General features: G+C 51.6%; 1 protein-coding gene and 1 long non-coding RNA gene across 6 annotated transcripts in view; one reads left to right on the top strand and one right to left on the bottom strand.

The window, feature by feature from the left end:
* RGS9 (regulator of G protein signaling 9) overlaps positions 1-27,992 on the top strand; it is an 88,005-nt gene that overhangs the window by 25,753 nt on the left and 34,260 nt on the right. For 2 of the 5 annotated variants that reach the window (XM_072939459.1, XM_072939462.1), the window contains exons 1-9: positions 813-990; positions 11,126-11,222; positions 14,982-15,032; positions 16,437-16,543; positions 16,730-16,781; positions 17,039-17,097; positions 17,980-18,056; positions 22,249-22,330; positions 27,497-27,568. In XM_072939459.1, the coding sequence (XP_072795560.1) occupies positions 934-990; positions 11,126-11,222; positions 14,982-15,032; positions 16,437-16,543; positions 16,730-16,781; positions 17,039-17,097; positions 17,980-18,056; positions 22,249-22,330; positions 27,497-27,568 (654 nt within the window). In that variant the 5' untranslated portion in view covers positions 813-933. Of the gene's footprint in view, positions 1-812; positions 991-11,125; positions 11,223-14,981; positions 15,033-16,436; positions 16,544-16,729; positions 16,782-17,038; positions 17,098-17,979; positions 18,057-22,248; positions 22,331-27,496; positions 27,569-27,992 lie in introns of those variants that run through there. The other 3 variants (XM_031685634.2, XM_072939461.1, XM_072939460.1) reach the window with 2 other exon arrangements.
* On the bottom strand, positions 19,874-20,685 carry LOC140686342 (uncharacterized). The gene is made up of 2 exons (XR_012060084.1): positions 20,529-20,685; positions 19,874-20,222 (listed from the first exon to the last, which is right to left on the bottom strand). It is a non-coding gene; the product is annotated as an uncharacterized lncRNA (long non-coding RNA).

Below are 27,992 nucleotides of genomic sequence, written 5' to 3'. Positions count from 1 at the left end.
CCATTTTCTCTTCTCCATAACCATCCAGCTTGCATGAACAGGAAAAGGTGCTTTATAGGGCACGATTTGAAGGGTCCTGATGTTACTGCAAGAGGAGGGCGTCCTTTCATTTCTACATATGGAAACACTAAGGGCCAGAGAAGTACCATGTTAACTTGTCTAGACGGGGCCGCTGGCCCAGTGGGGGCTACAACTTTCCTTCTTTCGTCTTCACTTTCTTTATTAACCAACACCTCACCAGTTCCACGCAGGATTTGTTTTTCCCCTAAACATTTCTAAACATTTGTTCAGGGCCGAGCACTGTGTTGTTACATCTTTCCCCGTTACATGATACAGCAACGCTACTGTTGGATATTGTGATCGCATTTTTATTTTTACTTTTCACATAAGGAAATTGATACTGGAGATTTTAAGGAACTCGCCCAGGGTTGCCCAGCTGGCCAGCGGCAGAGCAGGGATGGCAAAGCCAGTGATTTCCACCGCTCTCATTCATGAGTCTGCGTTGCCTCACTTCTGTACAGAACTCCCATCCTGCTTAAAAGGCTCGCTCTTTGGGCAGAGCCTTCCACTCGCGGGTCCCGGACACTCGGGTCTCACCTGAGGCTCCGCGGGGACCCGGCAGGGACGGACACCGCCCCCTGGCGGCAGGTGGGCGCAAGCGCAGCGCACGCTCCGGAGCCCGCGGCGCGGCTCGCTGATTGGCTGGCGCGGATTCCAGCTGCTTCCGGGGGGCGCGAGCCGCGCGAGTAAAGGGGCCCCGCAGGCAGCAGCCGCCCCGCCCCGCCCGCGCCCTCCCGCCCCGCCGCCCCCCGGGGACGCCAGCGCCAGTGCCAGTGCGGGCCACGCCGGCTCGCTCTCTCTGTCCCTCTCTTTCCGGAGCTTTTCCTTTCGCTCCCGTCTGTGTTCTGGGTCTGAATTCATCCAGGGTCCAAGATGACAATCCGACACCAAGGCCAGCAGTACAGGCCGAGGATGGCATTTCTGCAGAAGGTGAGCGTGGTGCCGTGGCCTGGGCCCGGGGAGGTGCGCAGGGACCCAACTCTGGGAAGTGTCGGCGCAGATGCTGGGTGGCTCGCAGCGTGTGGGCAGGAGTGCAGGGCATCCCTTTTGGTCCGTTAGTGCTGCTTGATGTTATTAAGTGACTTATCTGCGCTCTTTGTGTGTGAGTGTGTGTGAGTGTGTGTGTGTGTGTGTGTGTGTCTTTTAAAGACTATAACGATTAGGTTTCCTTGTACCCTGTTTATAGTGGAGAATCTGAAGCCAGCGGCGATGAGTGGCTGGAGGCTGAAAACAACCTGTTACTTGGAGAGGAGGTACCAGAAGGCAGTTCAGCGCGGCTGGGTCAGATTTTAGAGAGTCTGATATTGCTATAAGGCAATGTTAAATGAACATTTTTTTTGCCGTTTTTTTTTTAAAAATTCAAAACTGTGGTATTTTCAAGTGTGCGTGCGTGTACACCTGGACCATGAACATGATGTGATTTGTAGGAGAAAGGGACATCGCGCTCTCAGCTTCCCTCGAGTCCTCGCTCAGGCGTGTGTCTTTCTGTATCTCAGGTCTCTCCGTGCTGACAGCCCAAGGAAAGCTTTTCCCTTCTGTTGTAAAGGTTGTAAAGGCTCCCTCAGACCACGTGGCCAGGCACAGGGTGTCCATCCTGGGGACACGTGGGAGCTGGGATGCATCTTGTGGGTGATGTATTTGGGGAGGAAGCGGCTCATTTTGTTCTGGGCTTTTGAGACAATCAGTGTCGGAAGAGATCAGCTGAGGATTTGGTCCTAGGTCACTGGGCTACCCTTTATCCCACCCACAGCCACATTTCACAGCACGGTGTCCACCTTCTTAGGCTTAACTTGAGTAGAATTAGCTCAATGCTTTGTGACAATAAGAGCCTTGCTCTGAGCCCCTGGAGCTCAGCAGATTGGTATAGTCATTCCTGCTTTGTCCAGGACTTTCAGAGCTAAAACCTGGACAGTCCTGGGCACACTGGGACACTTGGTCACACTCCACCTACTTGTGCAGCTCATCCATACAACAGAGAAGCAGAGTGTTGTCTCACTCAGAAAGGACCCTTCGAACCTATCTCGCAGACACCGGCTCCTAAAAGTAGAAGAAACCGCTTAAGCCTGTTCTCCGAGAGCCATCAGTCATCTTCCAGGATTTCTCTAGGACTGCCTTCTCCCAGACAGGGAGGCTCAGAGAGTAATTGTCTGGAGACATTCTGTTTGTTTTTGAATCTCAGACAGTCTGTTCCATCTTGACTGTCATCTGGTAGATTTTTCTGGTCTTTACCATGGCCTTCTGACTAGTGTCTTGGTCTCCAGCTCACCAGACTTTACCCCAGCCTCCTTTTTTCCACCCCAGCCTCTCCTCCTCCACCCCAGCCTGCCTACCTCCACAATACCCTTCATGAACACATTGGTTTTCTTTCCCAAACCAACACTGACCTTCTCAACCCAAAATGCTCCCCTGACTTCCCATGGGCACAGGATGAAGTCCAGCCTTCTCAGCCTGGCCATTCAGGATTCTGCTTTGACCCATCTCTCTGGCTTTACCTCCTACTGGCCGTCCACTCCTACCCTCCAGGGAAATAAAACAAAGCAGCCACAAGCTCTCAGTGGGGCTCTTGCCCCTTCTCACCTTTCTAGGAACTTGTTGCCCTTTCAGGCCTCAGGTCCTCTACTGGGAAAGCCCTTTCTCCCCTCCTCCCTGGCTGAGCCCCCACCCCTCCTCCTCCAGGGCCCAGCCCAGCGTCCCCTCCTCTGTGACAGCCGGTTCTCCCACCCTCTCTGAGCAGAGCCACTTCCTTCTCTGCCCTGCAGACCCTGCCTGCACCTCAGTCCTCCTCTTTCCCTTTGCCTCGTGGGGAGGAACCCTGTCTGTCTGTGTGTCCTGAGGTCCTCGGTCAGCTCACGGAGCTCCTCAGAGCAGGCCTCAAGAGCCCGTGCCAGGGGGCCCTTAACGATGAACCAGCTAAACTAGGTGTCCAGCCTTCTGGGGAAGGACCCGGAACAAAGGAATGTGGACTTGAATGCGGCTGTCATTCACCACTCAATGAATATTCAATGAACTATCAGTAAATATTTATGAGATATGCCCTGTCCCCAGTGGGGGCCTTACATGCATTTGCTCATCTATCCTATAAGTCACAGTTAATGTCACCATTTTACAGAGAAGGAAATGGAAGCCCAGAGAGGTGAAGCAACTTGCCCCAGTCATAGCCGCTAAGCCACTTCTGGAACAGCATGTGCTAAGTGTGTGTGTGTGTGATGACACACAGTGAGCCACCTCCTATGGCTCCTGCAGGCTCTTGTTCTAGTACTGGCGATACTCCCCTCACCTGGCGATTTCCAGATCACCATCCCAGCAGGACCAGTTGCTGCTGCCCTTGGAGTTCACGGCGGGCTTGACTTTCTTGGTGCCTCGCAATAAAGAAGCCTTCTGTCGGATGGCTTTGCTTTCCTGTGTGGAGTCCGGCCTCTCCTCTGGCTTCGGGAGGGAGTGTGGAAAGAGAAGTGTTAGGAGACCTGGGCAGAGCGCGGTAGCCTTGCTCGAGTCGTGCACACACATAGCATCGTGTGCTCCTGTGTTAGGCAGTGCTCAGGGCTGGGGACACCATGAGGATGAAGGCAGGGCCCCTTCCTCCTGGAGCTTAGCGTCTGCTAGAGAAAGACTGATGTATAAGTGAGAAGAGTGTTCTGTAGGTCCTGGGAGACATGATTAGAGGCCGTGTCTGTAACACAAAGCAGGGGAGTGGTCAGTCCTGCTGGGGTAGGGGGATCAGCAGCTTCACAAGGTGGGTGATAACTGAGTTGAGGTCTGAAAAATTAAGTTTGTTTGTTTTTTTTTTTTTTTTTTTGCCAGGCGGATGGGAAGATGAGTGACATTTTAGGCAATACAAAACTCAGATGTGTGAAACATCGCGGTGCTGGGGGAGAGTCATGTGGGGACTGGGGTTCCTGGCTGGGGGTAGAGGGTAAGCAGGGGCAGGACGGCGGTGATGGAAAGGCTGGGAGTGGAGAAGGGCCCAGAACTGGGGAGCTTCGAGTGTCTAGCTGAGGGATTTGACGCTTCCTGTGTTCAGTGAGAAGCCGTTTGACGTTTTCAAATCAGGGGTGAATAGAATGTGTTGCTTCTCATGTTAGAAAGATGGTTCTGTTTAAAGGCTATGAGTGCTTCTCTACCCCAGCTGCACTTTACAAAATATTGATGTCAAGTCACCACCCTTAGAGTTTCTGATTTACTTAAGAGGTAATTAAATAGTTAAGTTTAGTGGAGCCCAAACATTGGGTGTTTTTTTATTTGTTTGTTTTTAAAGAAAATCTTTCCAGGTGATTTGAATGTGCAGCCCGGCGGAGAGCCCAGGGACACTCGGTCATAGCTGGAGACGTTCTGTGTTGTCACGGCTGGGGAGGGGGTGCTCCTGGCATCTAGCGGGGACTGGCAGGGATGCTGCCAGCCAGACACCCATGATGCACAGGACAGCCAGCCCCGCAACAGAGAACGACCTGGCCCCAAATGCAAGAGTGCTGGGGCTGAAGGGCGCGCTGGAGTCTGGAGACGGGCTGGTCTGAAGGCAGAGGGCAGGTGGGCAGAACCTGCTGGTCCAGGAAGGAGGTTAGATGTGTCTCAGAGGAAGGACTTAGTGAGCAGACGGGAGACGCGTTGAAAACAGAGGCGGAGTCCACCGCAGTTGGCCGCCACCGGCCGGGTCATGTACAAAGCTTCCTGGGCCTTTTGGCCAGGGTGGGAAGAGCAGGTTTGGGGGAGAGACTGCTAATCACCGATTAGGGTGTGGTTTTCCCGACGGTCTGGGAGACTTTGGGCTCAGCCGGCCTCTGTGTGGACAGGCTTAACAGCAGGAGCCTCCTCTCCTCTGTTTGCAAAGCAACCCCATGGCTCTGGGTCTCGATCCCCATCTTTGTACAGGAAAGTACTGATTGTTATTACCCTCCCGGGGAACCTGCCCCGGCTCAAAGGAAAATTCCAGCCCGGAGATCTTGCAAAGTGAGTGACAGCTCCTTCGCGAGGAGCAGCGTGGGTGTGGAAGGTGGGAGACGTCGAGGCCTTCAAAGCCATCGTTCCTGCTCCTTTGCGATGTCGGGGTTCCCTGACACGCCTGCAGTCACGTTGCATCTGGAGAGGTGAAAATGTGGGGCTGACTCTCCTGCCCCCACTTGGCCCCCAACACCGGGTCACGCAGGGTCCAGCGCGGCCTGGTTACCCCTCATTCTCATGTCACTTGGGAACCAGATGTGGCTCCTTGGGAGGCGCAGGGAGCTGAGTCTGGGGAGGAGCGACGCTGACATTTGGAATGGGGGTGGCCGTCCTTTCCCTCATCTCTGGAGGGACGCCCACGAGGCACGAGGAGGAGGGGGTGAGAGCTGGCAGCAGTTTGGAGCACACAGGCGAGGGCTCCTCGCTCTCCGGGGAGCTCGGGACACCACTTGGACCCTCTCCTCTCTGTGGTGGGCTCAGGGCTTTGGCTGACGGAGGGGAAGTCAGAACCCAGAGTCTGTGTTAGCGTCCTTGGGCTGTCAGGACCCGCCACAGCTGGGGTGGCTCCCATGACAGATGTGTGCCTCACAGCCCTGGAGCCAGGAAGCCTGAGATCCAGGTGTTGACGGGGCTGGTTTCTCAGTGGCTGCTCTCCTTGGCTTGCAGGTGCCGGCCGTGGGCGTCCCTCTGTGGGGGCCCGTGTCCTAATCTCCTCTTCTTCAAAGGAGATCGGTCGCATTATCATCCTAATGACCTTATTTTAACTTAATTACCTTTTCAAAGCCCCTCTCTCCAAATCTAGTCCCATTCTGAGGTCCTGGGGGTTCGGGCTTCAACCTGTGAATCTGAGGGGTGGGGCACAATTCAGTCCATAACAGAGTCTCTCAGAGACAAGGCCACCAGCCGGAATGTGATGGTTTTCTTCTTAGGTGACAGGGGAGACCCTTCAGAGGAACTGACACGAGGAGAGTTCTAAGGAAAATTGATCTAAATCCCAAGGGGCCTAACGCCCTCAAAGTGTGCTCGAGGTCCCTGTGGTGTCCCCTCCTCCCATCAGCCGTTCCTTTCTGTGGAGGTGACACACCTGCCAGCAAGAAAGCTGACTCCCCTCATTGTGTTTTTAAAATAACTCTCATTATTCCTCCTCTGAAGGTTATTTTCAAACTCTTTAGAACTAGACTTTTTTTTTTTTTTAACTGCAAAGAGAAGGAATCAAATCCCCTGACTTTCTGTGGGAGAAAGTCGGGTTTCTAACTCATCAGGTGGGTTTCTACTTCTTCTCCAAGATACGGGCCCCCTGAATCCACGAGACACTGTTGTTTCAGCTAATGCAAGGTTTGGGATGGACGTGATTTACCTGGCAGATAACGTGGGGAAGGGGAGGCTGAGCTTTCACGTCGGAAAGGTAGGCACTTCTTGGAGCAGCAGGTAAATCCGAGGCTCACAGTAGGCTCAAAACTCCAGCAAAAGTGACTCCTGCAGCCTGTGGCTCCTCGGTCCCCTGACTGTGTCCAGGGGAAGCAGGCCACCCTCCAGCACCCTCCCCCAGGGCGTCTCTTTGCTTCCCTCTCTGCTGTGGGTCACTCGGCTGACCCAGTGAAACCTACTGACATCTCAGAAGGCCGAGCTCTGCAGCTCCAAATGGAGCCGAAATGAACAGTTTCTGTTCCAGAGCAGTTCTAGGAGCCAAGAAAGTGTCTGTGCGGATGGAGCTTGCAATCAGTCTTGCTCAAGGAGCCCCGGCCAGTCTCGTACCAGCTGAGCGGCTGGCGCTTTGCCCGGAGCGGCCTGACCTTGCACCTGACCTCTGCCCTCTCTCAGGGTTGTGGTCCTGCTGCAAATGCTGGTTTAGCAACAGATCAAAATAGGAAACCCCAGCCCTTGGTGTTGACTTAGGACGTGGTCTGTCCGACACTGCTTCCCTCGTTGGAAAGGTGGGAGCCTTCCAGCTTCAGGAGCTGGTGGAAATGGGGGTGGCGGGTAGAATTTCTCTAGTTCAGGGCTCCCCTGCGTGACCTGTCACCTCCAGTGCAGCCCGGTCAACCTCTCTCTCTCTCGTCTTTTAAAAAAATTCTATTCTATTGTGATAAGAACATTCACTTGAGAATTTACCCGTTAAAACTTTTTTAAACTGTGCACACAATGTTGTTAACTGTAGATACAGTATTGTAGGGCAGATTTCAAGAACTTAATTCATCTTGCCTGACTGTAACCTTATGCCCGCCGATTAGCAGCTCCCCATTTCCCTGTCTACCAGCCCCTGGCAACCGCCATTCCACTCTGAGTCTATGAATTAGCCTATTTTAGATAGTAGAACTGCGCCATCCTTCTGGGACTAGCTTATTCACTTGGCGTAACGTCCTTTAGGTTCATCCGTGCTGTTGTGCATTGCAGAATTTCCTTCCTTTTTTAGGGCCGAGTAGTATTTCAGTATCCCATGGACGTGCCCAGTTTTCTTTATCTAGTCGTCCATCAGTGGCCACTTAGGTTGTTCCTCATCTCAGCTGGTGTGCATGGCGCCCCCGTGACCCTGGGAGCTCTCACATCTCTGAGATCCTGATTTCAGTTCTTTCCGATAACTACCCGGAAGTGGGATTGCTGGATCATCTGGTAGTTCTGTTCTTAATTTTGGGGGCATCTTGCATACTGTTTTCCGTAGCAGCCGCACCATTTTGCATTTGCACCAACAGTGCACAAGGGTCCCAAATTCAATCCTGCACTTTCCTGCGTAGAGAAGATGTCACACCATCCCTGGCTCAGAGTATAGCCGCCGTCTAGGGAAACCCTTCTCACCCTCTGTGAACGCCTTGTTCACAGCTCAGCCATCCTCTTCTTCTCCTGACTCTTATTCCAGTCAGTACCTTCCCTGTTTTTTGGTGCATAATTCAGTCTGCATTTGCTGTCTGATGGACACTGTGCATCGCCTGGTACTAAGTGCTTTAAATGCTCAATGTCATTTAATCTTCACAACATCCCTCTGGTGGGGGGGTAGTTACTACTGTAATCTCTGTTTTACAGAGGAATGCGTCTTAGTGAAATTTAGTGATTTACTTCGCTTACTCATCGGAGTGGGGTCTGAACTGAACTTTTTTTGCACCCAGATCCCTAGTGTTTATCTTAGATAATTTTTTTTATCTTCATACAAATGTCTTCCCAACTCTCTGAGGACCAGGAGTCTGTCTTTTACCTTGTTGAATCCCCGACAGGGTCGGGCCCCTAGTACATGCTCAGTAAATACCCACATATGAATGGTTAGTAGCGTAGGATTTTTATTCCCTGGCATCTAAACACAGCTCTGCAGGCAAAGTTTTAAAGATGCCCTCATTATATGAATGCTACTGATATTAATGATTCGAAGCACAACCGCTAACAAATGTCTCTTTGTGTAAAGTCTGTATCTTCATGCTTATGTACCTTTGTGCGTATGTAACGTGTATGTGTTCTTACAAAGCGTTTTTACACAATTAGATTCTCAGCAATGACAAAGCCCTATTAATTAGCATATGCTATCATTTTATGGTAGAGGAAGGTGATTCAGAGAGGTTAAGTGACTCCTACAGTTAGGACAGAAAGGAGACCCCTTGAGGCTGTGAGACCCATGGGTTCCTTTTCTTTGGACCACAAGCACACGCAGACTCTAAAAGGACTTTGGAAATCGTAACGGGCTGTATGGTGTGAGGGAGTGTTATTTTATTACATAGCAGGAGGCTAATGATGTAAGCGAGTTAGTTAAACCAGGGGAGGGGGGAAGCAGGCAGCTGAGGGAGCTGTTTTGCTGTGGGTAGTGGCTGGAATGCGGGCAGGTTGGGTTTGAGGGGCAACCCTCCAGGGGGATCTGTCCAGCTGTGCACAGCTGCCCAGCCCTTGGGAGAGGGCTTCTGGTGGGAGGAGGGCAGGAAAGGTCTTTGTTCCCACTTACTCGTTCATATTCCGTGTTTTTGCTTCTGCTGCCCCTGCAGCCTGGAATGCCCTTCCCCACCATCTGTTTCCCTTTCTGCTGCTTAATTCCTATTCATCTTTTTGAAGATTCACTCCAGGACTGACCCTTCTGACTCCCTTCTGGCCCTGATGTGTCCTGAGGATTCCACGGACTCACCTTTGTCAGTGTGCTTCCCATGTTGTCCTGTCATATCCTGGCACTAGACGCTGAACCCCTTAAGTTTACGGACCAGATCTTTTTGTCTTTGGTTTCCCAGAGCCAACCGTGACTGCCTGGTTGTCGAATGACTGACTGATCATTTGCCAGCATGTAGAGGGCTGGGGGAGTGAACGGTTTCTCCATCGGTGAGGGGTTTCCTGGTGCAGCATGAAGTTTGAAACCTCTGCGTGGGAGGCTTCATCAATGCCAGTCACCAACACTGACCAGAGAAACACTTGAGTTGTCTTTTTCCAATTGTGCCAACCCATCCAGTTTGTCTTAAAATACCCTTCAGTTGATTTTACTCCCATTTCATTTTTTTCAAGTGGAAAAATATTTTTTACTCATCAATGTTAAAAAACAAATTACTCTGAAGACAGTCAGCCGGGCTGTCCTTGTGAATGCCTTCCTGCACTTCGGCCTTCCTTGGGCAGTTCATTGAGACTCTTTGGCTTCCACTCTCTTGTCGACATTCGTCAATTGAGTTCATATCTCTGACCCTTATGTCCTTTGAACTTGGGACATTTATTTCCAGTCACCCTGCAGACGTTGTGGATATCTCAGCAGCCCTTTGCAGCCAACATTCCGAAAGCAGAAGCATTTGCTCTCAGACAGTGCTCCTTCTTTTGAATTTTCTATTTTGGCAACTGGCAACTCCAGCCATGTAACTTACAAACTTTGGCGGTTCATCTTCGCCACCCTTACTGAACCAGCCCATCCCTTGCAGGTTACATGTAATTCCAGTTAATTAGAGTTAGAACTAGGGCCCTGGAAACCATGCCGTCCTCTCGTCTTTCCTACCACTTCCTCTGTTTATTTATTAATTCTTGCACCAGTGATTTACTGAGTCCTGTCCACGTGCCAGGCACTGTTCCAGGCAGTCAGGATGCAGCAGCAAACAGCAGCGGACAAAAGATTTGCCCTCGAAGAACTTACTTTCTAGGAGCAAGGGTGACACACAGTAAGCATTATGATAAGCAGGTAGGTTATTTTGTATGTTAGAAGGTGAGCGCTCTGGGAAGAGCAAGTAAGGGATTAGGGATGCTGGGGTGGAGTTCAGGGTTGCAGCATTCAGTAGGATGGGGTGGCAGGGCGGGGGGGCTCCTGAGACTGTGAGAAGAGGAAGGAGGTGAGGGAGTGAACCTTGTAGAAGTCTTGGGAAGAGTGGCCCAGGCCTGGGGAATGGTCAGAGCAAAGGCCCTGAGGCAGAGGGCTGGGCACTGTCGGGGAGGAAGGGGTCCCAGCCAGTAGGAGAACTTTGCCACTGACTCTGGGTGAAACGGTCCTTGCAGAGTTTCAGGCAGAGAAGGGACACATCCTAAAATAATTGGAAGTCCCACGCTGGCTGCTCAGCTGAGGATGGACCGAGGGGTAAAGTGGCAAGGCACGAGGCGCCGTCACTTCCTGCCCGGACTTCTGCAGTAGTTTTGAACAGACCCTTCACTTTTCTCTATCTTGGCAGACTCTTCATACTTCGATGTTTTTCTCTCCGGCATGGGCCACATTTCCAAAGCGCGGGCCCGACTGTACGGCTCTCCAGCAGTAGCTGCTGGAACAAAGCCCACAGCCTGGGAGAGGCGCCCGAGGCTCACTGTGATCTGGCCTCCAGCTGCCGCTCCAGCCTCCTCTCCCGCGGTTTCCTGTCCCTCTCACACCCGGCCTCCCACGCCTTTGCTCGTGTTGTTCTCTGACTTTCTGTCCAGCAAGACCCTTTTTTGATTAAGTCTCATCTTCCCTTGAAAGCCTCTGCCGAGTCCCCAAGTCAGAAGGCATCTCTCTGAGTCTCACACCGGGCAGGGTGTTGGTGTCTGTGAACTGTGTTTCGTGCTGGTTGCCTGGTAGCTGCTCGCTGCCCGTCCCGGTGGTGGGCTCCTGGTTGTAAGCGCCTCGTGTTCCTCTTTGTATCTTTTGCTCCCTCGGCGCTGCAGAAAGGGCCGTTCTCAGCCTTTGAAGTGGTTCCGCTCAGCCAGCATTTGTGGTTCTGTCTTGCAGATTGAAACTCTGGTGAAGGACATGCAGGACCCAGAGACGGGGGTCAGGATGCAGAGCCAGAAGATCACGGTCGCCAGCGTCCCGCACGCCATGACGGGTAATATGTCTTGTGATTTAGTCTTGGCCTGGAACAGACCACACGCAGGGGCTGGCAAACTACAGCTCACGGGCCAAATGCTGCCCGTGTTCTGTATTTGTGAACGTAGCTTTATTGGAACACAGACACGTCCCCCCGTATGTATTGTCTGGTTGCTTTTATACTGCAAGACAGAGTTCAGTAGTTGTGTAGGGGCCATATTATGGCCCACAAAGCCGAAAACATTGACTGCTTACTTGCTGATTCCTGGACCACAGCTTCTGAGGAGGGAGTCAGAAAGGAAAAGAGAAAAGAATTCAGTGGGTCACTTGGTAAAGCCATTCTTCCCAAGAAGTCATTTTAAAAACCTTTACTGTTTTTTTTTTAATATTGTTTTGTTTGTCTTATTTGTTTTGTTTTAATAAAATCAAGTAGCAGAAAAAAATACTATTTGGTGAAAAAAATACTATTTGGCAAAAAAAAAAAAAATTGGCCTTTGTTTGCTCCATCCATCCCTGTCTTCTGATTCACACTTAGACCCCTCTTAACTCCCCCAAGGGGATGATGGTACACCATAGTCTCCTTCCTCTGGGTGTGGGCTAAAGGACATCATTTAAGGATATCGGCCGAAGGGGCTGGACCCCAAAATAGGAACGCATTTTAATTAATGCTTTGCATATGTTTTATGATTTTGGGTCTTGTAGTAAAGAGTCTGTTTCCTGCTGAGGGGCATTGTCTGCAGAAGCAGGCAGCTTCTCGAAGCACGAGCCAGGAACGGGCCACTGTGCCACTAGCCTTGTGAGCCCTCGCTCTCCTCCCCACCCGAGACCTGAGTATTTCTCACTCAAGGTGCCAGAGTCTTTTCAGAGGCAAGTTAGCTGACAGTGTCCCTTTTCCCTTTTGGATTGCTTGGGAGGAGGGGTGCCCCCGCCAGCTAGGTGCCACTTGGGTTCCCTGAGTGCAAGCAGCAGACGACCAGCTCTGGCTGGTGGGAGCAGTAGAGGAGTTGACTGCGATCCAGCAGGGTAGCTCACAGAAGAAGAGAAAACTCTCATGGGCTAGACTTGGGAAAGGCTAGGAGCCAGAGTAGCCTGGGCTCCCAGAAAGCAGGGACTGATGGGCCAACTTTTCAAGGTGTCTCTGTTCCCCTCCCCTGGCATTTAAGATGCAGGTGTGATAATTCTTCCTGAGCATCCCTGACCCCGCCTCCCCCCCACCCCCGCCATTGTCATTAACTCTGGCTTGAATTCACCGCTGGATTGGGAGATCCTCAGTGAGGGGATATCTCATCTTGCTCACCTGGGTAACCCCAGTGCCTAGCACAGTTGTGGGTCAGGGTGGAAGTTTAATAAAAGGTCATTGAATGCGTGAATCAGTCCTGGTCTAGCACGCTGCCCAGAGGGCACTGGAGGCACCCTGGGATTGAGCCCTTTGGGCACTTTATTCTTTCTCTCTCTCTCTCTCTTTTTTTTTTTTTTTTTGTTGTGTAGCCCTAGTCTCAATTTTCTTATTTTAAAAGCTGGCATATCGATCCTTGCCTAAGGAAATGACTGCAGGAATTAGATGAGATTGTTCTGTGCACGTGGCCAGCGCTCAGTGATGCTCCTGGGGGGCCGGCAGCTAGCAACTTCCCACAGCGTGTCAGTTACTACCCACGATGGACGTAGTGAGAGATTTGACCATCCAGCCCCTTCTTGCAGACGGGGACGTGGAGACACAAAGACTTCCAGCACCTTGTCCCCATGTCACTAAATGCATACGTGACTGAGCTTGGATTGGAGCCCAGCTACCCGACTCCAGCGCCAACACTCCTGTCGATCGTCACACGCGGTGTGAGCTGCTTTCTTCCTTGCACCTGTGGCCGCTTAGTGCCTGGATCTGGGTGGGGCTGCCCACCTTGTCCCTCCTGCCTGGGTGAATTCACCTAGGAGGAGCTGTGTCCTGCAGCATCAGCTCTAATAAAAGCAAATTGGCTCATCGCTGTCCAGCTCCTCAGATGGCAGGTGACCCAGGACTTCTGGGGACCAAGGTGGCTGACGTGGGAGCCTGAGCTGCTGGCTGTGCCGTCAGCACCGGTCGGTCACGTGTTGGAAATACTGGTGGCCCCATAATCTCATTTGATCTATTTCAGGAAGCAGCCAAGTGAATGAGAAAACCCTGGGCTCCTTGGTGGAGAGCGCTTATCTGCTGTCTGCCTGGGGTTCTCCTTCCCTGGCTGTGCACCACCAGTGCAGAGCCTCGGGGTGGAAGGTCTGAAACACCCAGTCCTAGGATTTTAAGTAGGATTTTAGATGAAGAATTTTGCTTTTAAACAGCCAACCAGGGCTGAATAAAGCCAAAAGCAACAGAGAACCCACTGACAGCCGTAAGGTGGACGTGTGGGCACTGGGAGAGGACGTCTGGCTGTGTGTGCCCCGGGGCGTGCCTAGGAAGGAGAGAGCTACAGATTGTCCGTCCTCAGCCATGCTGTGGGCAGGTGGTTAAGCCCAGAGCGTGTATGGGGCGCCATCAGGGCCTTCCCTGGAGGGCGTCAGACGAGATGCCCCTTCATCACCTTGGAGGAGGGGAGTGTTGTTTCCAGCAGTCCAGCCACAAGGACACAGGCAGTGGGGTTTCAGACCCCGACCCTCCTCCTTGGTGTGTTTTGTGGGCTGGTTCCCTTGCAGGCAGGGGACTCAGCTTGACTTTTGTAAAGCAGGCTGGAGTTGCTGGAAACCGTAGTCACTGGCAAAGTGACGACTGAGTTGGGATGCTTGGTTCCAGAACATCACGTCTTTCTTATCAGATGGTGCTGCCCACCTCCTACAAGGAGCATGTTCTGCTTATGGGGCTGGAGGGAGGTACACGGCCTCCTTGAGTTCCTGCAACAGCTCTGGACTTGCTGGTGGAACTTGGCTTGCCTTGGCCCTTAGATAAATCTGAATTGGGGCAGAGGGTGGTGATGGGAGGGGTGCACCTTCCCTCCTGACCTGGTCCCTGTCTGCCTCTCCTGCTGTTTTTCATGCCAGTCTTCACTTTGCGTTGTTCCCAGGCCAGCCCCTTCGACTTACTGGGCCCAGGGCGAGAGTACAGACGGAGCTCACATTCCACTGTCTGAAGTCGTAAATCAACCCGCAATTACTAAAATATGTCCCACCCTCCTGCTCTAACAAAAGTACCTTGAAAGCCAGGCGCTTAGAATTCTGGGACTCTCTGACTCTATAGAGTTTCAGAATTTAGATTTAAGACTTTAGAATTAGATTTAGAATGCTCTGACTCTTTAGAGTTCTGCCTGGGAACTTGGGGGTATAGGAGAACCAGCCCTCCCCCCACCGTGGCCCACGCCCACTTCTCCTCCCACCCCTGGCTCTCATTTACTCCCATGTGTCCAAGCTCCACCCAGAACCTCACGGGCAGCTTGCTTTGGGTCTGTTTCTTTTCATTGCTAAGTCTGATGACTGTTTGCTTCCTACTGGATGAATGAGGGTCCATGTGCAAACTCCTGTAAGCTGAGAAAATGAGTACCCAAGGGAGGTAAAGACTGAGGGTGTACAGGGAAGCGTAAGCTGGAAATCTGGCTGGAGTCGGATCATGGATGGCCCTGAATTATGGGCTGCAGGGTTTGAACGGAATGTGGTTGTGGGCAGGGTGGCGGGGAGTCCCTGAAAGCTTTGAGCAGAAGAGGGGTGCGATCACAGCTGAATGGGGAGGAGGCCAGTTGGGCCGCAGCACGGAGGAGGGTGTGGAGGCCGGGGGTGTGTCAAGAGGCTCTGACATTTGCCCAATGCCTCTGCTTTGCAGGAAATGAGGTTCTGCAGTGGATCATCCAGCGGCTTTGGATCTCCAATCCGGGTGAGAGCTTGTCCGGCCCTCAGTTACCAAGGACCGCGGTCCACCGGGGGATCTCTGAAAAGTAGAAACTAAATGGAAGCTTCAGTCTCTGAGAAGCTGACCTTTTCATTGGAGAGACAAGGCCTTCATGCGTAAAACAAGCAGAATCAAAATGGAAGGCATGATAATCGGGGGGACAAATTTTTGTTTCATATAAAATATTGAGAGCATGTAAATAGCAGGAGCGATTGGGGAGGAGTCAGTCAAGGAAGACTTCTTGGAGGAAGTGATGCATATCTACACCTGTTCTCGAAAGAAGCGACGCATGTGAATTGCGGAGGGGAGTCTGGAGGGTCTGTCTTCCCAGGGGGGCAGTTAGCAAGAGCATTGATGTAGAAATGGAATGAAGAAGAAATGGTCACGAGGGGAAGTTGGGTACAGCAACTTCATCTGGGTGTGGAGGGTGGTGGGCGGGTGGGACGCACCTAGTGTATTAGCAGATTCCAAGTTGTATCTGGCATAGAGGCAACAGTAAGCCAGAAGAGATTTTTGAGCATGGCAGTGTGTATGATAATTGTATTTCAGCTAGGATGTTTGGCAGCAATTTGAAGGATGGATTGCAGCAAAAGGCTCTGGGACCAGACTTGCCTCTAGAAAAAAAGGCTGTTGGTACAACCAGGTGTAAAAAATGAGGGTCTGGTCTCTGACAGAGGGAGGGAGACGTGAAGAGGGAGGAAGTCTTTCCACTCCTTGGAGACTAAGCTCTGGGATGGGATGTGGGTTGGGCTTTGGAGCCTGGAGGACAGGAAGGGATGGAATTCTCTCTCGATGCGTAGAAGGACACCTGCTCTCATTGGTGCCTCTGAGAATGAACCAGAACAGTTTTGTTTTAACTGATGCGAGTCCAGAAGCAAGACCATGTTTCCAAGCAAACTGGAGCGGGGTGGAAGTTAAAGTGAGGTGGGGAGGAGCTGAAGGATCTGGCCCTGGGATGCAGGCAGAGTTGAGCTTGGGATGGAAGTTGATATTAAACATGGGCTCCCCTTCTCTCTCGGAGTGAGGAAATGGCTGCTGATCAAGCCGTCTCTCCCTGTCCCTGGGGCTTCTCCAGACCCATAGAGCCCAGGGATGCTTCACTTCCCCATCTGTCACCCCAAACGCTTGCAGTGGACGCCCTGTGGCATCTGTCAACAGTGGGCTTCACGGGCTCCCCTCCAGACTGACTGAGCTGTCATTCCCAGGGTTGGGCCGGGAGATCCTCCTTTAAGCATGCTCCCCATGACTAAGTCCAGGGAGCGCTGTCCTCCCTCCTTGGATGACATGCTGTTAGGAGGGGGGCACCTCCCCTGGAGTTTGGGGTGCCGTGTGGGGCCCAGGCAGTGAGCGTCTACTCTTAACTTCCTTGTCATGACTGCTTCTCCCCAGAGGCACAGAACTTGGGCAACTTCATTGTCAAGTATGGCTACATTTACCCCCTGCAAGACCCCAAGAACCTCGTTCTCAAGCCTGACAGCAGCCTCTACCGATTCCAGGTGAGTCTTGGCCTTGACCTTGGGTGTGAAAATGGGCCTGAAAAGATAACTGGATGGCTTCATAGCCTCACAGATCTATGGGAACAGTGGAAGAGGCTAAGGTGGTTTTATCTTGTCAGCTACGGGACTGGGGTCCAGGGGGTCTCAGCCCAGAGGGTAAGCGTGGTTTCCTGGTTTCTTTTGTAGACGCCGTATTTCTGGCCCACCCAGCAGTGGCCGGCCGAAGACACAGACTACGGTAAAACCCCACCCCTCCTCCGGTGCCTTCGGTGGTGCTTCACAGGCTGCTTATTTACTCGCTGCATTTTGGTGGCATTTGTCTTGCTGTCACCACGACCTTTATGTCAGTTCGCATCTGTATTAGAACTGATCCCCAGGGGAAGGGGGGGCGGGTCCGCTGGCTGTGCTCTGCACCAAGCCGAGCACGGCAGTCTCACGCACAGAAGGGTTTTGGAATTTGATGATGATGGAAAATGTCATTGTTTTCTTTTCCAGCTATTTATCTGGCCAAGCGAAATATCAAGAAGAAAGGGATTTTAGAAGAATATGAAAAGGTATAGAGATGCTTTCAAGTATGGGTTATTATAATTGAGTGGAATACAGTCTTGAGCTGTTTTCCCCTGTTCCCCTGTTACTACTTTCATATGTACCCTGATCATCCATCCCTCTACCCATCCCTCATCCATCCATCCATCCATTCCTCATCTATCCCTCCTTCATCCATCCATCCCTCATCCATCTATATATTTAGAAGCAGGCAGCTGAGGTAAATTCCCCGCCATGCTGAGCTGCCATTTCTCCTGCTGTAGTTCAGGCCGCCGCCTCAGTAACTCCTGGGCGCACAGTAGCTTTCCTTTCACTGTTCCTAAGTAATATGACTTAATTAATATGTGTGAGAATGCATAGTACAGGATGAACAGATTTGAACTCGAGTTTGTCATGGGGAAAACAACAGTATAGATTTTTGTTTTAGGCAGGATGAGTTAGATTTCTCAAAGAACACACCCTGACCTCCCGAAGGCTGGATTTCTGGGCAGAGAGCAACCATCTTACTGCACTTTTATTTTTAACAAACACGATTTGAGAGGAGCCGACATCGCACCAATGTTAGGGCTTATCTTTGTGGGTTTGCGATGCTCTGTTGTTGAATATTTCTGTATTCTTCTCCACGCTACTCCCCTCTTCCTCATCAGATTTGGGATCCATTATTGAACACAAAAATCCAAACTAAGATGTGGCTTCTGTTGTGAAGGCTTTTTGAGCATTTGGTGCTACCCTTTGAATGAAGCCCTTTGCAAGGCTGGGCCGGGAGACCCTTTGTCCAGGTCTAGTTGATGCAAAGTTGGGGCCTGCCCTCACTGGCTTAGGGCTTTCTACCTTCTGCACACAACATATGTCATGGGGCTAAGCGTTCTCATTTTGTTTTCCTTCTCTAGGAAAATTACGATTTCTTGAACAGAAAAATTAACTACAAGTGGGACTTTGTGGTCATGCAGGCCAAAGAGCAGTACCGGTAAGTGAGAAATCATGTTGGTCCTCTGGTGCTGCTTCCTCCCTCCCCGTCTTCTTTGTTTTCTTTTAATAAAATAAACTTTCATTGGGAGTTTTATGTATTAAACAATGGGCCGGGCATAGGGGATGTAAAGGCATCTTCTAGGGAGTCAGGCAGACAAGCAAACAGGCCGTGATGCTACAGTGAATTGAGAGGCACATGTCCGGGTTTGGAGAAGGAGCTGTAGAAACAACATTGGATCTGGAGGCTGCATAGGATGTATCCAGGTGAAGGATGCTGGTGGGGGCTGGGGAGGAAGGGTGAGATGGAAGGAAGGATGCTCTGAGCAGACAGAACCAGAGTCTGGGGCAAGGGAGTGCCTGCTGGGTGCAGTTCCCTGTAGTTGGCACAGAGAGTGTGAAACTGGCAGAAGTGAGACTGGACATGTTAGCAGGAGCAGATCATGAGAGGGCTTTGTGCTAAGGGTCATGGGGAGCCATAGAGAGATCTTAAACAGGGGAGAGATGTAATCAGATTCATCTGTGAGAGCCACCCACTACTGGTCCTCATTTGCCAGTTCAAAACTGGACCTGAAAGATCCCTTGGAGTCTCTGCCTTGTCCATAGGAGCCAGATATAAATGTTAGGAAGAGTGTATCAGTCAGGATGAGGTTAGGCTGTCGTAACAAGCAGCTCCCAATGCTCAGGGGGATGAAACCACAAGGTTCATTTCTTGCTGCTGTTACATGTCCACTGTGGGCCAGCTGGAGCCCTGACATGCTTTGCACCCACTGTGTGATGGTTAATTCTATGTGTCAATTTGGTTCATCCATAGTACCTAGATAGGTCATCCAATACCAGTTTAAGATGTCACTGTGAAGGTATTTTTTAGATGAGATGAACATTTACATCAGTAGACTCTGTGTAAAGCAGATTGCTCGCCAGAATGTGGGTGGGCCTCATCCAATCAGTTGAAGGCCTTAAAAGACTGACATTCCCCCAGGAAGAAGCAATTCTACCCCTAGACTGCCTTTGGACTCGAGTTGCAATATCAGTTCTTCCCTGGCTGGTGTATCCTGCAGAATTTGGACTTGCCAGCCTCCTCAATGGTGTGAACTAATTCCTTAAAATAAACAAGTTCTGTCTCTGTCTCTGTCCCTGTCCCTCTCTCTCTCATCTATTCTACTGATTCTGTTTCTCTGGAGAAAGCTGACTAATCCAAGTACCGGGTCTCATTGCAGAATTAGGTTGGCCATGTAGGTTGGTTCGTGAGGTAGTCGTTTTGTTACACTTGGTCTCCCAACCCAGACCTCTTCTCTGGATCCCAAACTCAGCATCCAGCTACATACTCAACATCTCATGCTGATGAGACAGGATGCATCCAGGTGAAGGATGGTGATGGTGGCTGGAGAGGATTTTACACCTCAAACTTAACTAGTCCATGTTGGAATGTTTTCCCCCTCCCTCCCCAAACCTTCTCTTCCCTCAGCATGACCCCCACCGGTACAAGGAACCCCCGTTCACCTCTCCCCCACCCATGTCCACCATTCAGTACTCCAGTCCTGTTGCTTCCTCTGGCAAAACCCCTTCTCCCATGCCTGCCCCCTTCTGTCTGCCTCCACTGCCTCTCCCTGGGTGGAACCCACCTCCCTGTCAGCTGGACCATGGCAGGGTCCTCCCAACTGGCCTCTCTGCTCCCCTTTGCCCCATTTTTGAAACACAAAATAGAATCCTATCACATCATTTAGAGAGAAAACCCTCCTTTCCAGTGCCATGCGCTCAAAGAGGCTTTTCTGATGAACTGTTAGGACCGCACACACAGCATCCTAAAACAGTGGCTCCAAGTGGCAATGGTTATTTTATTGTATCTCTGTAGGTCTGGAATTTGGGGTGAGCTTGGCTGAGCCGTTGTGAGTCAGAGTCTCTCGAGGGGCTGCGGGTCAGAGGGCTGGGCATTTCTTGTCCTCATCTGGTGGCCTCTGGGTCTCTCCATGAGGTCTGCCTGGGGCTTCCTCAAAGCACGGTGGCATCTGGGCAGTGACACTGCTGACAGGTGGTTGGAAGCGTCCAGGGCAAGTACTCCGGCGAGGAGGAAGGCAGCTGTACTGCCTTCTAGAGCGCAGCCTCGGGAATCACAGAGGGCCGTCTCTGGTAAACTCTGCTGGTCAGAACCGCCTCTAGACCCCACCTGGTCTCAGGGGGGGAGGACACAGACCCACCTCTTAATGGAAGGACTTATTATTAAGAATTATAGACAGATTTAAAAAGCACCCCCTGGCCGTCCCCGATTCTGCGTGACAGGACACGTAATGTTTCCTTATAGCTCGTCACACAGTTTGTAATTTTATATCTGTTTCTTGACCATGTGTGTAATGTTTACACCGAAAGCTACTCAAAGGCAAGAAATGGGTCTGTGTTAGCTTAAGCTAAATACCGTAGCGCATCAAAACACCCTAGCCCGGGTGCCTGAAACAACAGACATTGGTTTTCTCACACTTCTGGAGGCTGGGAAGCCCAAGATCAGGGTCCTGACAGGGTTTGGTGTCTGATGAAGACTCTCTTCTTGGCTTGTAGAAACTGCCTTTTTGCTGTGTCCTCACTTGGGGGAGAGAGAGAAGGGGAAAGAGAGAGAGAGGAAGAAAAAGACAGAGTGAGATGCTCTTCGTGTGTCCTGTTGCCCGGGCACTAATCGTATCATAAGGGCCACCCTCATGACCTCATCTAATTACTTCTAAATTCCAGTTGCCTCTTAAAAGTCCCCATCTCCAGATACGCTCATGTTGGGGCTTGAATATATGAATTTGGGATGGAGGGCACAAACATTCATTCCACAACAGTCTGTTTGGTTCACGCGTATACTCCCAGTGCCTGGCACCTAGTGGGAAATCAATAAATACACGAACGAACGAACGAATGAATATTGATTGTAATACTGTTGCTTGTAAAGATTGATCACACAAGACAAAGTAAGATAATTCCTCACGTACTGCTTCTCTTGGATTCCATTCATCACGACTCTCCTGCAGTCACGCCTGTCACGAAACAGCAGAGGAGCGTGGCCAGGAGAGACATCGCTGTCATTAGCGGCCGACTCTGTCTCCAAGGCTGTCCGGTGTCCTGGGAACTCCGCGGTGCCTCCGGCCATCTGCGGCCCGTCCTCCTGAGGACCCGGGCCAGTTAGCCCGGTAGACAGCCCAGTTAGGTTGGCGAGGGGAAGGGAGCGACAGTGTTTCTATTTGATTTCCAGAGGAGGTTGCAAAGCAGCCCCCGCAGGAGTGGCACTCCCCCCGCATCTGGCTCTCTGGATGCTGGGATGTTATTCACGATCCCTTAGCTGGCACATAAATCCGCCGACGCTGTCTCGTGGAGGGCATGTGCGTCATCCCACGTTGCCTGGGAAAGCAAGCATCACTGCTTGTGAGTGCGGGTCGCCGTGGAAATGGTGCTGGATGGGGCCCGTGGCTCGATCATGAACGTTACCTTGTTCCTGTAAGAGGAAAGCGCAGCGATCATTTCCTATCCATAATAGGAAAGGGGGAGACCGGGAGATACAGGGGGAATAAATCACCTTTTACACTCGTAAGCTGGGCTCAGAAAAACCCTGACTTGGCATGAACCCTTTGAAGTGACAGAGTGGAAGTGACAGATGGAGAGAAACAAGGCCTCCCTGGGGCCAGTGCTTTCCCGGCACAGGCTCTGGCAGTGCTGGCTGCCTCATTCAGATGCTGATTATGGTGTTTGTCACAACCGGGAAAAATTCAGAGGCCAGGTGGTCCGGTGTCAGCCCAGAGTACCTTCCACGCTCGCTGCTCCAGTGGTGAAGTTGGCGGGGATGGCTTGTTCTCGGGCGGGTCCTGTTGGCAGGGGGAGCTGACCAGACTCCAAGTTCAAGTCCCACCTCTGCCACATGCTGACCATGTGACCCTCAGTGGGGCGTTCAACCTCTCTTTGCTTCAATCCCCTGAACTGCAAAGTGAGAAAGACTCACTGGGAGGATTCAGTGAGTTCACAGGTGTGAAAGTATTTAGCAGGGTGCCTAGTGCAGAGGTGTGATGTTAGTGTTTGTGGTTTTCATGACCATTATTACGGCAGGCACAGATGATTTGCGCAGATTGGGAGAGTGGTCCGGGGTGGGGTCTGTCAGGAATGAGGTCCATGACTGAGCAAAAAATGCACAATCTTACTGGCTTTTCATGTGGCTTTTGGCTTTTCAGGGCTGGAAAGGAAAGGAATAAAGCGGACAGGTATGCGCTGGACTGCCAGGAGAAGGCGTACTGGCTGGTGCACCGATGCCCTGTGAGTACTAGCCTCTCTGGTTTCACCCGTCTCTTCTCGTGCCTCCCCTTCCTGGACCCACCACCCTCTTTTGCTGCTTCATCACCCTGTGGAGCTAGAATTGAATCTGCAGGAGCTGCTGCTCAGTGTTGAGTTAGCGTCCAAGTGCCTCTTGGCTAGAAGAGGAAATTCACTGTCTGGGTGGAGTCTGCCCGTCCACTGGCGTTAGCAATGAGTGAAATGACCTACGGGAGGGACCTGCACGAGTCTGCCTTTTGTGACGGCTGGGACTCAATACCTCGGAGAAGGTATAGAAGAATCAAAAACTAGGACGCAGGCTCCAAAGCAGAAAAAACAAAACAAAACAAAACGAAACAACCCATCACATGCTGTAGGGACGTGGAAATCTGCCCGGCCACAGCCATGCCTTGGGCCCTTTGCTCCCTCTGTTTCCTCTTCCCGAGCGGGTCCCCAGCGGCGGAGATGGGAGGAGCGGAGGAGAGAGAATGTGGGCTGTCTCATTGCTTAGAGCACATTGCATCTCTGGCTTTGGGACTGTAAGTGGCCTGGAGAGACAAGCTGTACGTCAATCATATTACTTGTCACAGCTCATTACTTGGGAACGGTAGCCTCATCTCCCAGCGCAGAGAGGCAGGCTGTGACCCTCACCCGCGGCGGTGAACTCCGCTGCCTCCGTTTCCTCCTGTGTCACACACACGTGCCGCCTACGGGTCACCGGAGGTGGAAGGTGTGAAAGGGACTCTGAAAAATGATGAGTTCAGAACAGGTGTTCTTCCGCTTCCTCCTTTAGTTTTCTTGCCTGACAAGAAACCGGATTCTCAGAACCAGAAAGCGAACTGAGTCAGTCATGGTGCCAGAGCTTCTGGATTAAAATACATTTTTTTAAATTCACTGTTTGATGGAGGTCCTGGGGGTTGAACCCAGGACCTCGTGCATGCTAGGCACGTGCTCTGCCACTGAGCTATACTCCCCACCCGCAGCTTCTAGAGTTTTGAACTTCAAGCCCATCAGATTTTGGCCGTTCTGCTAATTTTCTTTCTACGTTCAGAGCACACATCCCATAAGGTGTTCCAGCCGTGAGGGCATTGGTTTGGATGCCTTGTTGTGAGGTTAAGGTCCTGGGGTTGATCCCCAAGAAGCATGCTTGGTTTTCCTTTGTTTCAGGGCACCTCCACTAGGTAGACCAGCTCGCCAATGCTGGACACAGGTCCCTGGGGTCCTAAGTGAAAGAGTGGTTGACTCAGCACAGGGTCCTGAAGGTCAGAATCAAGCGTATGCCACCCCATTGGTAGTTAGGGAGTGAGATCTTCATGTGAGCAGGAACCAGACATTGCTCAGCCTCTATTCAGTCGTCTGTCCCTGAAGGGGGACCCTTGGTGAGGATAACGGCAAATGGTGGACAAGCCGACTCAGTTGACCAGATGTGCTGGTGTCCAGTGGCCCCCGTGACCAAAGCAGTCCTGCTCCTTGTAGGGTGGAGCGTGGCTTCCGAATCACATGGAGAGACTGTGTGGTGTGGAGATGCAGTGTGCCTATACCCCTCCCCAAGCGATGTAGGCTGGCCGTGCACGTCTGCCCGGGTCCCTCTCCTTCCCTCAGTCCCTGCAACCAGGAGGCCTATAGGGACACAATGAGAAAGAGACTTTCCGAGTGCTCCCCTGTTCTCCCGCGGCAGGCGCTCAGCCCCCACACCAGGCACACGGCTGAGTGGTTCTTCACCGTATGGTACAGAGGTACACATGTTTGATGTGTCTCCATATGCCCGCTTCTGCCATCACCTCCCCTGTGTCCACCACCTCCCCTGCTGCCTCTGTCACCGTCACCACCACTGTTGTCACTGTCGTTGTCGCCGCCGCCATCAAGGCAGACGTGCGTGGAGAACCTGCAGTATGCTGCGCCTTGCTCTGCACGCACTGTCTCATTCCACCTTTGCAGCCCTGTGTGCCCGGCAGTGTGATTAGTCCCATTTTGCTGATAAGGAAGCGGAGGCTGAACAATATTGTTATCTGGCTAAAGTCACACAGCGGGTGAGCGCCGGAGGATCTGAACCCACCCGCGGGAGCCCTCCCTCTTGATCCCTGGGCTCTTTTGCCTCCCACGACGGTGTCACGTGATCTCGTAGTGCACCCAAGGGCTCTTTGTAACCTCCTCGGTCATTAGAGCATTGCAGGCATTGCTGGGGCGCTAGCAAACATGGCACCAGGGTTCGGGGGGCCTGCTGCCTCCCTGATAGCACTGGGGAGCCAAGTTCAGAACGAGGCTCTGAGGTGCTGGCAGCAGACGTAAAGCTCCTCAGACACAGACCCACTCTTCACGCCCGGTCTCTCCACTGCTGCTCCCCCTAGTCAAAGCTGGACCAGGAGTCAGAGGTGAAGCCAGGGTGCACCTGGGTCCTCCTCTCCCTGGCTTTCTTAAAACACTCTCCTCCTCTTGGTAGCCCGAGAGTGTGAGGATTAGGAACGCGCGCTGTTTGAAAAGCATCCTGTTTGAAGTCAGTCTCCGCCTGGAAACTGAGCAATCTGACTGACAAACCCAGGGAGCCGGGGAGCGTAGGGACTGTCAGACTGTCTCCCGGAGACCCGAACAAGCTGTCAGTTCGGCGGGAAAAAAGCCAGCCAGGCAGACAAAGCATTTGGCTGGGTGGCGCGTGGCGCCTCCAGGATGGGGACTGACGGTAACCAACTGTTGAAGTTACCGAGCAGATTCAGTACCCTGTTCACGGGTCTGTTCACTTACCTGTGAACCCTTCACAGGGCCCTGACTCTGTGCCAGCTAAGGAATTAGGTACCGGGCACGAAATACCAGCTCAAAGCCACGTGCCTGTGTTAGGCTCTCGGCGTGGATGGTCCCACGCGCCTGATGACAATACTGTGAAGTTGGGAGTGTCACTGTCCTCGTTGTTCAGATGGGGAGATCAAGGCTCAGAGAGGTTCAGTGGCTTAGGCAGTGCTGGGACGTGAGTCCACCTGTCACACGTGTCGCTGTGGATGGGCCCCACTTCCAGCTCAGGTTGCTCAAAATCCAAACCGCCGTCAAAGGGAGCAGTGCTCTCCCAGAGACGAGACCCAGGCGCGGCGAGGCGCAGCGAGGGCTGGTTGATTAAGGGAAGGGAGCTTCCCTTAATGAAGGAAAGCGGTGCTCCGCCCTCATTGTTTACCCAAATGGAGCAAAGTTACAGATCTGGGCACAGTGCAAACAACAGTTGATGTGAAAATGAGCAGGGGAGACGTTTTGGATTCTGAGGACCACAGCTGCCTCTGCCCCCACGCTAGATTAGATCCTGTCGAGGGCTGGACAGGATCTGTCTGTATTGTCCCTTTGGAGCACTTTGTCACAACTGCAATTTATCATTTGTGTGATTAATTGCTGAGTGGCTGCCTCCTCCTCCGTGAGACAGGAAGTGCCTTGAGATGCCCGCCGGGGCTGCCTGGAGGCCGGGCTCACACTCACCGGGGCTCCCCAGGGCTGAGCACCACGTCAACCAGAGTGGGTTCTTGACAAATATTTATTGATCAAGGTCCATGTGTAACAACTAGGGTGAGGAGGTCGGCTCCCCTTCCCTGTCCTCCTCCCCACCCATTTTCTATTTCTTTTTTTTTCCTCTCCCTTGCCTAGGTTGTATGCCAAGTTCTTGTCCCCATAGTGGCCTGCTGAGTTAAGTTGCCAGATTTAACCAATAACAGAGGATGCCCAGCTAAATTTGAATTTCAGATAGCCACCAAATGATTTATGTCCTGATATTTTTTTACATACTGTGTATTTATGCTAAAAAAGAATATATTTTATATAAAATTATATATCAGAATTATCTGTTATTTATCTGAAATTCACACTTAAATGGATGCCCCGTAGTTTATTTGGCAACCCTATCTCTGAGCTAAAAATGTGGCTGGTCGTCTTGATGAGGCTGAATCTTGTGGGGAGGAAGCCCAGTTTCTTCCTGCATCTGCTTCAGTGTAGTCAGCCTGGTTAATCACATGGACTGAGACTCAGCGTTTGCTTGCACCAGGCTAACAGAGAGGAGGTGAAAGTCTCAAATTGCTGGCCTTAAGGAACTGAGAGAGACCAGGCAAGACTGGCTGGAGAGTTAGTTGCCTGATGGATAAGGACAAAGACTGTGACCCAGCTTAGGGCTGGGCATTCATATGCATGATCTTAAAATGAACACAATCCTTTGCTTAGTAAGAGCTACCCTCGGCTGAAAGCGTCACAGTCCATCTTGTTAAATCTTCAGAAGAAGCTGAGAAGTAGGAGGGATCATCTCTAGTTCTCAGAAGAGGTAGAGAATGCAGAGAGGAGAAGCAGTTTCCAAGATCTTCCTCACAGCTAGGAAATGACAGAACCAGCATTGGATCCCCTGGGTGCCTGACGGAAGCCTGGACTCTCCAAAGCAATAGACTATAGAGTGGGGAAGGAGCCCTGTGAGGGTAGACATGAGTCCTGTGTGCTAATCCCAGTGAACTCTCACTGAGTTTGTGTGTTATTTATCCATCCATCCATCTGTTTATCCATGCACACGCCCACCCTCCATCTATCCATCCAACCTCCATCCATCCATCTACCCGTCCATCCATCCATCCATCCATCCTCCATCCATCTATCCATCCATTCATCCATCCATCCATCTGTTTATCCATGCACACACCCACCCTCCATCCATCCATCCATCCTCCATCCATCCATCCATTTATCCATGCACACACCCACCCTCCATCTATCCATCCATCCATCCATCTGCACTCCATCCATCCATCCATTCATCCATCTATACATTCATCCATCTATCCATCCATCCTCACTCCATCCATCTATCCATTCGTTCATCCATCCATCTATCTATCCATCCCTCCATCCATCCATCCATCCTCCATGCATCCATCCAACCTCCACTCATCCACTCATCCATCCATCCAGCCACCCTCCCTCCACTCATCCCACTGTTAGATTCTGGGGATGCTGTGGTGGCTGAACAGCCCTGTGAAACTCAACAGCTCACCTAGAGAATCTTACATACCCTTGTAGCTCCCTGTGGGCTGGGCCACAAACTCGTCTCAGATTGGTCTCACAATTGGCAGCTTGGCCAAGATCCAAAGTTAATAAGAAATTAGAGACTCTCCCAGTAGTGGTCCTTATGTTTTTTTTTTTTTTTTCCTTTTCCCCATTCAGCCAGGAATGAACAACGTACTGGACTATGGCCTGGACCGAGTGACCAATCCGAATGAAGTTCAGGTAAACCAGGTAGGTCTCTGCTGCGTGCTTTGGGCAGGGCCCAGGTCAGGGTCTTAGCCTGGGAAGGTGTCCACGGGTCTGTTGTCTATTTGTGTCTGTGAAGCAATGGTCTCTCCGCTTTGGGACTGCCATAGAGAGGAGGCCCGTGGGCTTTGTGATATCGGGGAGGGGCTGCATGGCGAGGGTTCTGCATAGAGAGACAAGAGTGCAGATCAGAGCAAATGAGGTCTAGATGGCTGGTTTTCAGGCTTTCCTGAGTCACTCCCCCCTTTGAAAATCTGATAGAAGTTATGAACTCATTTCACCCAGAGATGCACAGACAGGCATTTTGCACACAACTGCACCAGTTCACCCACGCCCTGAAGACTATAAGCCCCAGGCTCACAACCGTTGAGTCAACTTTGGATTTAAACCTTATTGCACATGACAAGAC

The sequence above is a fragment of the Vicugna pacos genome, chromosome 16 (genome assembly GCF_048564905.1).
Source record: "Vicugna pacos chromosome 16, VicPac4, whole genome shotgun sequence".
Lineage (NCBI taxonomy): Eukaryota > Metazoa > Chordata > Mammalia > Artiodactyla > Camelidae > Vicugna > Vicugna pacos.
Note: the sequence above shows the minus strand (reverse complement) of the source record. Positions and strands in the feature narration are given on the sequence as shown.